Source organism: Cetorhinus maximus, chromosome 3, assembly GCF_964194155.1.
Source record: "Cetorhinus maximus chromosome 3, sCetMax3.hap1.1, whole genome shotgun sequence".
NCBI classification, from domain to species: Eukaryota; Metazoa; Chordata; class Chondrichthyes; order Lamniformes; family Cetorhinidae; genus Cetorhinus; species Cetorhinus maximus.
In genome coordinates, this window is record NC_135881.1 from 5,566,669 (window position 1) to 5,581,305 (window position 14,637).

Here is a 14,637-nt window from a genome sequence, read left to right on the forward strand (position 1 = left end):
GGGATCTTATAGGAACATTTAAAATTCTAACAGGACTAGACAGGGTAGATGCAGGAAGGATGTTCCCAATGGTGGGGGAGTCCAGAGCCAGGGGTCACAGTCTGAGGATATGGGGTAGACCATTTAGGACTGAGATGAGGAGAAATTTCTTCACCCAGAGAGTGGTGAGCCTGTGGAATTCACTACCACAGAAAGTAGTTGAGGCCATAACATTGTATGTTTTCAAGAAGGAGTTAGATATAGCTCTTGGGGCGAAAGGGATCAAAGGATATGGGGAGAAAGCGGGAGCAGGCTATTGAGTTGGATGATCAGCCATGATCATAATGAGTGGTGGAGCAGGCTTGAAGGGCCGAATGGCCTACTCCTGCTCCTAGTTGCTATGTTTAATAGAGCAGGGATATTACCACTGCACCACCCTCTCTCCCTAAACTTTTGTGATAAAGTTAGCTATCATTTGTTGTTCATGGTCATTAATGTCTTAGGTAGTTCATTATACTCCAGACATCCCCACTTACTGGCCTCTGTAGTATACAAAGTGTTATTCCCTTCCGATGTCCTGCACAAAAGTCTGGATCCCATACATTTTCTTGAATGATTTATTATCCACCTGTTATATTTATCTCTTTTCACAAACAGATAATGTCTTCTGTACTCTAGTTCCGACCTCGTACTTTTCAACTAATGCAGAATGAGCCTTTAATATGTGGATACACATTTTATATTACAGAAAGCTTACTGTGGTGATTCTACCTCACCACCACCTTCTCAAGGGCAATTGTGGATAGACAAGAAACGCTGGCTTAGCCAGTGGAGTCCACATCCCACAAAAGAATTGTAAAAACCTGCTACACCTATAATGACATGCACTCCAACAGGTAATACAAAAAAAACCTTTTACTAAAAGGTAGACGCTGATCATAAATACAGTACAATTGCTTTCCTCTACATTTCTTACCTGAGACAGCTACTGTTGTGTACGAAGTGGTTGCTGGAGCCAGTGATGTGGCAGCTGGAGCCTGCGAGGTGGCTACTGGGGCCAGTGAGGTGGCTGCTGGGGCCTCTGAAGTGTCTGCTGGAGCCCGTGAGGTTGTTGCTGAGGGCTGCGAGGTGGCTGCTGGAGTCTGCACTGCTTCTGTTGTGCTCTTAGGTGGTAGGACAGTTGGCGGACGGACACACCAAATTTTCTCTATGTCGAAGATCAGGTCATTTTGGCAGGTGCTATAGATTGTTATGTTCCCCATGCATTGGTAGAAACTACCAATGTCGTTTGGATCCTCATATACCCCAACTTCTTTGCCATTGCAGAAGTTCTCATGTGGAAAGCAGGAACCTACAGGAGAAACTCAATATCATCAACACAGACACAAAACTTTTTTTTGAAATCATCATTATTTCTCACTCTTTAACTCTTGTCACGTCACTTGCCAATCCCAGATTTACAGGTGAAGAAAGAGTATGCAAAGCCTTAGTTCTTTAGCTCCATGTCTCACATCCTATACCAATCGGGTTCCTTGGCGTAACAGTCCCATGATCCCAAGCACTCAAGGATCTTCCTGTTAAAAAATATCCAACAGCAACCAGCAGATAATGGAGGGCTTGCACGCCAGGTTTTATGGTAACTTCCTAGTTCAGCTAAAATCATAGAATCATTCAGCACAATTGGACGCCATCATGTATCTTTCAAAGAGCTATCTGATTAGACCTATTCCCTTGTTCTTTCCCCATGGCCCAGCAATTTCTTTCCTTTTTAAGTATATATCCATTTCCCCTTTGAAAGTTATGATTGAATTTGCTTCCACCATCCTTTCTGACTATACAGTTCATAACGTCTCACTGAGTAGAAGTATTCTCATTTCCCCCTGGTGCTTTTTTTCATATCTAATCAATTCACTAAATGCCTTAAGGGAGAGAACCATGGCATCCTTATCCAGTCCAGCCTATATGTGAGATTCCAGGCTGAGGACAACATGGCTGTATCTTACCTGCCGTCTAAAGTGGCCTAGCATGACACCCAGTTGTATTACAGGAAAATAAATGGGCAATAAATGTCAACATTGCAATAATGCCCGCATCCCTTGAATGAATAAAGAAAAATAATTATGCGAGATCTCTTGTCTATGCCTTTAATATTTCTCACAATAAACTCGGGATGTACTTACTAGACATTTAAAAACTCTCAAACACATCTTACTTCCTGTGATATCGCATCTCCCAGGTGCATGTAAAAGATCCCTTGGCACCATTTCGAAGGCAAGCAGGGAAGGTCTGCCAAGTGCCCTGGCCAATGTTTATCCTTCAACTAACATCACTAAAATAAATTACCTTGTCATTATCGCATTACTGTTTGTGGGAACTGGCTGTACGCAAATGGATTGCACGTTTCCTATATTCAACAGTGACTAAACTTCAAAAAACACCTAACTAGCTGTAAAACTCATTGGGTCATAAAGGTGGTATATAAATGCAAGTTCTTTTCTTTCTCTCTGACTCCAAACCCAGTACTCGGGTCTCGTAACTGTTTTAAGTGAAGTGGGCGGAACTGGACTCTATCTGTGGTGTGCAGCTAAGACATGAACTCTCGCAGGTGAAGGTCACAACAACTCACCCAGTTGTTCCAGCAGCATCAGGACCAGAGCCCCTGAAATAAATGGTAATGAGAGTTAGTGTCAATGTGCAAGAGGTGTTGGATCCTAGGATTTTACATTCCAGCATTCATTCTGCCCCTCTGAATCACCACTTGGCTACTTTCAGCATGCTTTCCCGTTCGCACTCCAATTCTATCTCTTCAGAACAATCTATATTTTAAACTGCACACCAGCCTGTATTCATAAACTGAATGATTCCCACTAAATCACAGTCCCTCTTTCAGCTTGAAATCTCTAGATCTGTTTTTCCTTTTTCTTTTCGACTCTTGACCTTTGTAACGTGGCAATGAACATCGCCATTTTCTACCCTCACTCATTTCTTCCCTTCTCCACCTCGTTCCTTTCACCTGGTTTTCCTCGTTCAGTCTTCCTGCCTCCCCAAGTTGTTCAAATTTGGGCCCAGCCCTAATTGCTTCTGCTTCCATCTTATTGACTAGTTTGTAATCCGGTGTCACTGACACTGGAAGGAACAAAAAAACTTACAAAGAATGTACAGCACAGAAACAGGCCATTCTGCCCATCCAATCTGTGCCAAAATTTATGCTCAATTTGAACCTCCTCCCATCCCTCCTCAGCTAACCCCAGCAGCACGATTCTCTATTCCCTTCTCCCATATCTACTTATCTAGCCTCCCCTTAAATGCCTCTATACTATTCGTCTCAACTACTTCCTGAGGTAGCAAGTTCCACATTCTCACCATCCTCTGGCTCAAGAGGAATACTGGCACTAAATACTGAATCATTAAAAGAGTACAATCGGGAGAGAAAGATTGAGAAGTGCCTTACCTAAACACAAGTACAGAGCTCCCATCTTCAGTGTGCTTCCAGTGCTGGTCTCTGCTTTACCTGAATGTCCCTTGGGTATTTATTGGGGAGGTCAATTTCCTACAGAAGACTTTTAATATGCAAAGAAGGTGTCAATTTACCGGGAGTCAAATAGAAGTGCGCAGAGTGTCACTCAGATTACAAGCTTAGGTTTCTGTGGAAGCTCCTTCGCCCAGAGGTAGAGATGAATGGTTTATGATGGAAGAAATTAGTTGCTAGGCTTCAAGAACTGGTCCAAATGACTTGGCATGTAGTGATTCAACAGGGCATTATCATGTTATGTGTCATGCTATTTTCTGATGGACGACCCTTAGAGCAAAGCTGACTAAGATTTGATAGAGATGTTTAAAATCAGAACAGGTTTAAGTAGAGTAAAAACTGTTCTCAATGGCTAAAGGGCCACGGACGAGAGGGTGCAGGTATAAAGCGATTGGCAAAAGAATCAGAGGCGACATGAGAAAAAAACGTACTTATGGATCAAACAGTTCAGATTTGGGATGCACTATGTGATAGAAGCCTTCAAACAAAATTGGATAAATACTTTAAGGATAATTAATCGCAGGGATTTTGGTAAAGAGCAGGGGAAATTCAGTTTAAAAAAAAATCATGTGCAAATGATAGGAGTAAAAGGTTACCATCATTGGAATGTCGAACGAGCTCTTTCAGCCTGTTCCTTCAGTCAGTTAGAACATGGCTGACCTGTATCTTAATTCCACTTCTCCTAAAGACCCTCGCCTAACGAAAATCTATCATCAGGCTGTCAGACTGTCGTAAAAACTCAGAGAAAACTGACCCCCTTTACCTGGTTTCTGCTTATGTGTGACATGAGGTTCATGTCATCATGGTTGACTCCTAACTGGGTAACAGGGACAGGCAATAAATACCTACCTTGCCAGCAACATCCACTGCTCACCCATATTAGCCTGACCATCCTGTCATTTTGGGAAGTTGTTGGAAAATTTTCATTTTCAACTTTGCGAAAAGCAAACCAGTCACATCTTCCTGTCTAACCTTGGTTGAGTGACTTACCAATGGTATGCCACTGTGTGTTAAAAAATTCAGTCCTGTACCTAAACAGACTTCATGGCTTGATGAATGGAGAAAAGCCAATGTATATACCAAAGACAACTGGATTCAGACAGAAACAGAACGACACCAGAAACAGAACAACACCAGAAACAGAACGACACCAGAAACAGAACAACACCCGGAAACAGAACAACACCAGAAATAGAACAACACCAGAAACAGAACAACACCCAGACCCCAGAAACTGAATTTAGGACCAATACACAGCATGACTTCTGCATTTTTAAAAAATGACACACTAAGTTGAATTGACGTGAGAAGGATTAGATTTAGAACTCGTCCAACCACAGTTTCATTTTTCATTGAAGGTACAGCGCAAAGGCAGAACATTTGATCCAACTAGTCCCACGTTGGCACAAATACAAAAGCAAAATACTGCTGAAAATCTGAAATAAAGACAGAAGATGCTACATACATGCATACAAACGAACAAACCTATGAGTTAGAAGCGGGAGTAGGCCACTCAGCCCCTCGATCGTGGTTTGCCATTCAATCAGATCATGGTCAACCTGATGAAACCTCAACTCCACATTCCCACCTTTCACCTCCTTGTTTATCAAGAATCTATCCAGCTCTGCCTTAAAAAGATTCAAAGACTCTGCTTCCACCGCCTTTTGAGGATGAGAGTTCCAAAGACTCACGTCCCTCTGAGAGATAAAATTTCTCCTTATCTCTGTCTTAAATTGGGCGGCCCCTTATTTTCTAGATTTTCCCACAAGAGGAAACATCCTCTCCACATCCACCCTGTCAAGACCCTTCAGAATCTTATGGGCAGAATTTTATGTTTGTCGGGCGGGTGGGCCCGACCCAATTGGCAGAGGGCGCGTAGCCAATCTCCGCCAGTGAAACGGGCCGCGCCGCCATTTTGTGCGAGCTTGCCAATTAAGGCCCCCCCAGCGCGTTGCAGATTCCCGTGTACAGCGGGAATTTCAAATGTGTGGCGGGTGTGTACAGACCGCTGGTTCCAATGGGGAACTAGCAGTCTGTATAAAGGCCAGGCAGCCTCCTTTAGGCTGTTCACCATGGCCAGCGACCAGTCTGCACAGCGGGCTCTAGAGGAGGATAGGGCAGAGGAGGAGGGGGCCAGCCTGCAGCGTAGGCCAGCGGGGGCTCAATGTGCCCCTTGGTTCTCTAATGCCTGCCTTGCTGCCCTCCTCGAAGAGGTGTCACATCGTCGGGAGGTGTTGTTTCCCGAGGATGGAAGGAGGAGGGCCTCCCACATTACCTGGCAGGAGGTGGCGGAGGTAGTGAGCTCTCATGATGCTGTGCAGCGCACAGGGACCTGGTGCCGCAAATGCTTCAATGATTTGTTGCGCTCTAGAAGGGTGAGTACCATGTTGACCTTGGTCATTTAACCCAGCAGGTAGCCTTAGCCTTTGAGGTCCCCCCCCCACGTCTTAGTGTCATTACGGCATTGGGCATTTGGCACACGCTGGGTGGGCAAACAGATAGTGTCCATGCTTACATCAGCCTTAGTGGTTGAGGAGAAGCTGGGTTCTCCCCACAGCATATGTTGGTGTTTGTCGCATTTGAGTAGTCCGGGGGCAACCTGCAGGGGAGGCAGCTAGACACATACTCAGAATTCCAACACATGTCATATTGATGGTGATGAGATGGTGCAAGGGGAGCCTCAAGGTGTTGTGGCCAAGAGCCATCTGCTGGCCTCGGCGCCACACCTAGTTGCGCCTCCTTGCCATGGGTGCTAAGACCTGTGTGTTATTCAAAGTGATGGACGCCGAATGTGTCCAAGGTGTCCATTGCGGGAGGGGGTTGGGAGCAGCCATAATATCTTCTGGTGACTGATCACCAGTAGTGTGGACAGGGGCCACTGGAGGCCTCAGATGGGCCACTGTGGTTGGGGTGCGGCATGCACGTGCAGAGTACATGAGCGATCAGCCCCAATAAATGGTGTTCTCTGTTCTGCAGGCAAAAACAGAAGACAGCAGCTGGGAGCATTTGCAGACTGGTGGTGGGCATGCTGTGCTGCAGCATGTCACCACCTTTGAGGAGCAGCCCAAAGAGCTGGGGAGGAGGCAAGCGGCCAGGTCGGCAGGTGTCGGTGAAGCTGGGGTCCAGCGGCCAGGTATTTGAGGCCCACAGTCCCATCCACTCTGTCTCCCCACCATCCAATTGTTAATGCAGCAACACTGCTCATTCACAGACTGATACAGTCAGACCTGTGGGTCATACACAAAGGTCCCTCAGCCCCTTGAGGATGCACGTCTCTAGCACCTTCCAAAGTCGCCTTATCCCATTTGTGACCACTATCCCCATGGTCTAACATGCCATGGCATCGCTGCTGCACATCCAAAGACGTTTTGCATCTTAGGAGGGTTTGTACCTCCACCACCCTTTCAGCCACTGCGTTCCACATTACTCTGTCCAAAAGGTCCTCGGCACCTCACCTGTCAACCTCATGGCACTCAACTTAAATAAATGCCACCATGTTAGTCATCCCCGTGCCAAGGGGAAATGTTGCCTTCTGTCCACCTGTTCTATGCCCCTCATAACGGTATGAAGGTCAATAATGTGACCTGTCAATCTCCTGTGCTCCACAGCAAATGTTGCAAGTGTATGCAATGTTTCCTCATCACTCCAACTCTCCGGGCCAGCATGCATCCAGGTCAGGAACCTCTGCACTCTCCCCACTCCAATGCCATCCCTCCCATGAAGCGCAGGTCACAAGTGAACACAGAAGTGTAGCTGTGGCCTCGACAGTGTTTTGTGCACTTGCAACATGACCTCCCTTTTCCTACATTCTATTCCTCAGCTAATAAAGGCAAGTCTGGCTTTTACCTTGTTAAACGCCTTATGTTCCTGTTCTGCTACCTTAAAGGGTCTGTCCAGCAAGGTCCCTGTAATTGTTGTGACTTTCCACGGTCCTACCATTACTCATGTATTCCCGTACCTTGTTTGTCTTGCCCAAGTGCTTAACCGAACACTTATCCACATAACATTCCATGTGGCATTCCTTAGGCCATTTAACCAGCCTGTCTGTATGCGCGTGTAATGTTTGGGCCTCCTCTTGACTATTTACCAGCCCACCAATGTTGGTCTCCTTAGGCTCTTGAAGGTTGAGTGCATTATGGGACTGGGGGGGAAAAGGATGAATGGTGTTACTGACTGAACGCTAACTGATGCACTGTCCTTGTTGTTAATTTCAGCATCACCACCGCATGGCCACCAGCACGAAGTCCAGAGCCCCCCCTCCACCCTGAGGGGCATCACTTGCAACTTGCGTCACATCGTTTCAGCGAGCCAGGCACCAGCGCAGCGACTACCACATCGGTGGGGATTATGACGTTGGCTATTGTCCTGGGGCACAGTGGAGAGAGCACTTCACAATCGCTGGAGGAGATGCCACGGACAGAGAATGCCGATGGCGCCAGCAGCCGGAGGACTGCAGGGGACCAGGCACATGCTGAGTCGGCAGTGATGATGTGCCTCTGGAGATGTCCGCCATGCAGCAGCTGCAGGACCAGTGGCAGGGTGCGCAGGAGCATCTGGCAGGGTTGCATGAGCGTGTGCTTCACTTGGTCTCTGTGGTGGAGGAATCCAGGCAGAGTGTCAGTGATGGCATGAACCTCAGGACAGAGCTTCAGGCTTCCTCCATTGAGAGATTGGCGACTCTCATGGAGAGGGGTTTCTAACAGATTGATAATCACCTGATTGGGTTACGCTCTGACCTGCAAGCCCTCACAGGTGGTCATTCGCAATGTGGGAGATGTTCTAGGCACCAAGTGTTGCCGCTTGGTGCCCATGCATCTGCGGTGAGCAGGGAGGTCCAATGTGACCTCATGTGGGTGCAGCAGCTGCCTGTTGTCGCTGTGAGCTCCTCTCAGGGCGCTCCGGATGAGGGCAGCAGCTCCTCTGCCCCTCTGCCAGTCAATGTTGCATCCGTTGAGGCTGCGACAACTGGGGAGGTGCCAGTTCAGGAACTGGCCACTCCCTCCCAGGCGGGGCCAGCACAGGCTCCACGGGCCAGAGGACGGCCGCCAAGGTCATGGAGGCCAACTGGACAGCAGAGTCAGCAGGCTGTCTCACAAGCCACTCCGAGCGATGGGGCGGCACCTAGACGTAGCTCCCGCAAACGTAAGCATAAGGCACGTTAGGCACTCCACGGGTTTGTCACTGGTGTTTTTGTGTTGGCTCTAGATTAGGGAATATATCATTATGTACGTCTGAGTGATGTTTGTGCTTTATTTTGGTGGCAATAAAGTCCACTTTTCTGACCATGGCTGAGGGTGTCTCCTTTGAGCTGCATTTGTATGTTTCACAGACATCTCATGAGTGTTTGAGTGGACATTGATATTTCTGTATTAAGCCCTTAGTTGCAGCTGATGAGGTGGAAGATGTCGCACCCAAGTGCCACGTGTGGAAGCGCCAGGCAATGCTGTTCCTGCTGATCCATGTGTGTGGAGCTAGCTGAAGGTTCGTTGGATTAAAGTGTCCCAGGTGTCCCTGCCTCCTTGGTGTAGTAGTGGGTCGGCGTGCTGCCCCTCATCATTGCCCTGTGATTCCTCACCCTCTGAGCCACTGCTGGATTCATAATGTGCAGCCTCATCCACTGCATCAAGGTCTTCATCGTCAACTGCATCCCCCTTTCCAGCGCAAGATTGTGCAGAGCGCAGCATGCTACCACTATCACAGAGATGTGATCTGGGGGGTACTGGAGTGCGCCCTCTGAGCGGTCCAGGCATCAGAAGCGCATCTTGAGAAGACCAATGGCTCTCTCCACCTTTGTGGTGCTGTGGCTCCTATTGTAGCGCTCCTCAGCTTCTGTTCTTGGATGGTGGAGAGGCATCATGAGCCACCTGAGGGGAGAGCCCTTGTCTCCCAGCAGCCATCCATCCAGCCAAGCCAGAGCACTGAAGAGCCCCGGCACCTGGGAGTGTCTGAGGATGTAGGTGTCGTGGGAGCTGCCTGGGTACCTTGCACAGACTTGTAGAATCTGCATCCTGTGATCACACACTATCTGCACGTTCATGGAGTGGAAGCCCTTCCTGTTGACGAAGGCACCGGGCTCACCTGCTGGCACCTTGATGGCCACATGTGTACAGTCTATAGCACCCTGGACACGGGGGAAGCCAGCAATGGCCGCGAAGCCTCTGGCTCTCTGTCTGGCTGGCCTGGTCCCAGCGGAAGTGGATGAAGGTCAATGCACATCTAAACAGAGTGTCTGTAACCTGCTTGACACAAGTGTGGACAGCTGATTGGGAGACACCTGGAAGGAGCCAGAGGCATAGAAATGGAGGGCAACTGTGACCTTCAGAGCCGCTGGCATGGGGAGTCCACCCACACAGTAAGGGGAGATCTCAGAGCCAATCATCTGGCAGATATAGTTGACTGTCCCCCTTGACAGTCAGAGCCTCCTTCGGCACTGCACCTCAGTCATATTGAGGTAGCTGCTTCTCCGCCTGTATACCCCGGCAGCAGGATAGTGGCATCTTCTGCGGCCCCTTCCACCTTGGACTACCTCTTGGCCCTGCACCCCTTGTGCCTGCGCCTGGCCTCCCAAAGGTGGCTCCCCTGGAGGCTGATAGTCCACTCCTGGCTTCCTCCTCGTTCTATCCCTCCCTTCCTCCTCAGAGGAGTTGCCTCCAGTGGAGATGTCAGAACCCATACCCAGGCTAAATGGAGGCCTCCGGAAAGCTGCAGGCCCGATAAAGATTACTGTCTGCAGAGTGCTGAGCTGAAACTTCAAAGTACAGAGAAAGCTATTGGAAATCGATCTGAACTGGTAACAATCACATTGGCAAGTTTAAAACGCTTTCTGCAATAAATACTTCACATACAACACTAACAACCCCTCTGAGCCCACATATCCTGCCCGTGGATGAAGTTTGTTAAAAAGTTACTTACCTGCATGCCCATTGTGCCCCTGCGCTGAGCCAAAGATCGCACGGGCACCTCAAAATCGGCGTCGATTGCCGAGTTAAGGGCCTTAACAAAGCCCTTTAATTAATGGTGGGCGCGCATCGCACTTCATCGCACGTCCACAGGCTAAATATCGCAATGGTGCGCAGTGACATCGGGACGCTCACCCAACATCAGCGCACGCCATTTTAAGCGCTGACATGTGGGGCCCACCACCCGCACGTCATCCATAAAATTCTGCCCTATATGTTTCAATCAAGTCACCTTTTACTCTTCTAAACTCCAGTGGATACAAGCCTAACCTGTCCAACCTTTCCTCATAAGACAACCCACCCATTCCTGTTTTCAGTCTAGTAAACCTTCACTGAACTGCTTCTAACACATTTACATATTTCTTTAAATAAGGAGACCAATACTGTACACAGTACTCCAGATATGGTTTCGCCAATGCCCTGTACAACTTTTGTATTCAATTCCCCTCGCAATAAACAACAACATTCTATTAGCTTTCCTAATCACTTGCTGTACCTGCTGGAAATACTCAGCAGGTTGGGCAGCATCTGTAGAGAGAGAAACAGAGTTAACATTTCAGGAGAATGATGACACTGCAGATATAGTGTGCCGGGGGTGGTGGGAGTGAAAGTGATGGGATGGGGTGCCAATTAAGTGAACTGCATTCTCCTGGATGGTGTTGAGCTTCCTGAGTTCTATTGGACCTGCATTTGTCCTGGAAAGAGGTAGAATAATCCATCACATTCCTGTCTTGTACAGCTCTCCATAGAATACCCATCCTCTGATCTGTTCTTGTAGCCATAGTATTTATGTGAATCATCATTTTGGTGGTTATATCTCTCTCTTATTGGAGACGGTCATTGCCTGGCGATTGTGCGGCACGAATGTTACTTTAGCACTTATCAGCCCAAGCCTGAATGTCGTCCAGGTCTTAATGTATGTTGACAGAAACTGTTTCATTATCTGAAGAGTTGCAAATAGAATGTAACCCTGTGCAAACATCAGAGAATATCTCTACTTCTGACCATATGGTGGAGGGAAGGTCAATGAAGATGAAAATGGTTTGGCCTAGGACACTGCCCTGATAAACTCATGCAGCAATGTCCTTGGGCTGAGATGACTGGCCTCCAACAATCACATCTGTTTTTCCTTGTTCTGGGTATGTTTCCAGCCAATGAAGAGCTTTCCCCCTATTCCCCCTGACAATTTTGCTGGGGCTCCTTGATGCCACACTTGGTCAAATGCAGCCTCCCTGTCAAGCGCAGTCACCCTAACCTCAGCTCTGGAATTCAGCTCTTTTGTCCATGTTTCAGTTAAGGCTGTAAGAACATAAAAACAAAAGAAATAGGAACAGGAGTAGACTATTCAGCCTCTCGAGCCTGCTCCACCATTCAATAAGATCATGGCTGTCCTTCTTGTGTTTCGATTTCCACATTCCCATCTAACCCCGATAAGCTTTGATTCCCTTGCCTAACTAGAATCTATCTACCTCTGCCATAAAAATATTCAATGGCCCCGCCTCCACCACCTACTGAGGCAGAGAATTCCAAAGTCGCATAACCCAATGAGAGGAAAAGAATTTCTCCTCATCTCTGTCCTAAAAGGGCGACCCCTAATTTTAAAACAGTGCCCCCTGGTTCTGGACTCACCCACAAGAGGAAACATCCTTTCCATGTCCACCTTGTCAAGGCCGTTCAGGATCTCGTATACTTCAATCAAATCACCCCTCACTCTTCTAAACTCCAGTGGAAACAAGCCCAGTCTGTCCAACCTCTCCTCATAAGACAACCCGCTCATTCCAGGTATCAATCTAGTAAATCTCCTCTGAACGGCCTCCAATGCATTTACATCCTTCCTTAAATAAAGAGACCAAAATGGCACAGAGTGTTCGTGGTGCGGTCTCACCTGTATAACTGAAGAACAACATCCTTACTTTGATGTTCAATCCCTGTCGTAATAAAGGATAGAATTCCATTAGCCTTCTTAATCACTTGGTGCACCTGCATACTAACTTTTTGTGACTCATTTACTAGAACACCTAGATCCCTCTGCACCTCAGAATTATGCAGCTGTTCTCCATTTAAGTAATACTCTGCTTTTTTGTTCTTCCTGCCAAAATGAGCAACTTCACATTTTCCCACATTGAACTCCATTTGCCAGATCTTTGCCCACTCACTCAATCTATCTATATCTGTCTGCAACCTCCTCATGTCCTCTTTACAACATACTTTCTTACCTATCTTTGTATCATCTGCAAATTTAGCTACCATGTCTTCACTCCCCTCATCTAAGTCATTGGTGTAAATTGTAAAAAGTTGAGGCCCCAGTACAACTCCTACGAGACTCCACTCATCACATCCTGCCAATCAGAAAAAGACCCATTTTTGCATACTCTCTGCTTTCTGCCAGCCAGCCAATCTTCTATCCATGTTAATATGTTACCCACTACACCATGCGCTTTTATTTTCCATAATAATCTTTGATGTGCCGCCTTATCAAATGCCTTCTGGAAATCTAAGTACAGTACATCTACAGGCTCCCCTTTATCCACTGTGCATGTCATTCCTTCAAAAAACTCCCAATAAATTGGTTAAGTATGATTTTCCTTTCACAAAACCATGCTGACTCTTCCCTTTTGCCTTGAGCTCTTCTAAGTCCCCAGCTATAACCTCCTTCATGATCGATTATAATAACTTCCCCATGACAGACGTCAAGCTAACTGGCCTGTAGTTTCCTGTTTCCTGCCTCCCTCCCTTCTTGAATAGAGGGGTTATATTTGCTACTTTCCAATCTGATGGAACCTTTCCAGAATCTAGCGAATTTTGGAAAATTAACACCAGCGCATCGACTACCTCATTAGCCACCTCTTTTAAGACCCTAGGATGTAGTCCATCAGGACCTGGACACTTACCAGCCGCAGCTCCATCAATTTGCTCAGTACCATTTCTCTAGTGATTTCAGTTTCACCAAGTTCCTTTCTCCCATTCATCTCCTGATTTACAGCTATTACTGGAATATTTTTTGTATCCTCTATAGTGAACACAGAAGCAAAATATTTGTTCATTTCTTCCACCATTTCCTTATTATCTACTATTAACTCCCCACTGTCACTCTCTAGAGGACCAACACTCTACTTATTCTTTTCCTTTTTAAATGCCTGTAAAAACTCTTGCTATCCATTTTTTACATTTCTAGCTAGCTCCCTCTCATACTTTAATTTTTTTCTCCTGATTAACCTTTTAGTCATTCTCTGCTGTTCTTTATATTCTGTCCAATCATCTGTCCTGCCACTCATCTTTGCGGAGTTGTATGCTTTTTCCTTAAGTTTGATCTTTTCCTTAATTCTTTAGTTAACCACGGATGGTGGATCAGCCCCTTAGAATTTTTCTTTATAGTAGGAATATACTTATTTTGAATACTCTGAAATATCCCCTTAAATGTCTGCCACTGCTTCTCTATTGACCTAACCTCTAGTCTAGTTTCCCAGTTCACTTCAGCTAGCTCAGCTTTCAACCCCATATAGTTGCCCTTATTTAAGTTTAAGATACTAGTCTTAGGCCCACTCTTTTCCCTTTCAAACTGGATGTAAAATTCAATCATATTGTGGTCGCTGCTAACAGGGGGTGCCTTTACTCTGAGGTCATTAATTAATCCTGTCACATTACACAATACCAAGTCTAATATAACCTGGTCTCTGGTTGGTTCCAGAACATGCTGCTCTAAGAAACTATCTCAAAAGCATTCTAAGAACTCCTCCAGGCTACTACTGCTAATCTGCTTTTTCCAGTTTATGTGTAGATTAAAATCACCCATGATTATTGCTGCCCCTTTATCACAAGCACACAATGTTTTCTCTTGAATACTTTGTCCTACACTGTGGCTATTGTTAGAGGGCCTGTAGACCACTCCCGCTAATGACTTTTTCCCCCTACTTTTCCTCATCTCCACCCAAACCAATTCTACATCCTGATCTCCTGAACCAAGGTCATCTCTAACTATTGCACCAATGCTCTCTTTGATTAACAGTGCTCCCACTCCACCTTTACCTCGCTTCCTATTCTTCTTGAATGTCATGTACCCGTAAATATTAAGGACCCAATCTTTGTCGTCCTGCAGCTATGTCTCCATAATTGCTATCAGATCATAGCTATTTACTTCAATGTAGGCCATCAAATCATTTACTTTGTTAC

General features: G+C 46.6%; 1 protein-coding gene across 1 annotated transcript in view; it reads right to left on the reverse strand.

Annotated features, from left to right (window-relative positions):
• LOC144672487 (uncharacterized) overlaps nt 1-14,637 on the reverse strand; it is a 135,300-nt gene that overhangs the window by 71,684 nt on the left and 48,979 nt on the right. Inside the window, exons 2-3 of the mRNA XM_078534334.1 lie at nt 2,606-2,638; nt 956-1,330 (exon numbers count right to left, since the gene is read on the reverse strand). Of these exons, the coding sequence (XP_078390460.1) occupies nt 956-1,330; nt 2,606-2,624 (394 nt within the window). The 5' untranslated portion in view covers nt 2,625-2,638. The remainder of the gene's footprint in view (nt 1-955; nt 1,331-2,605; nt 2,639-14,637) is intronic.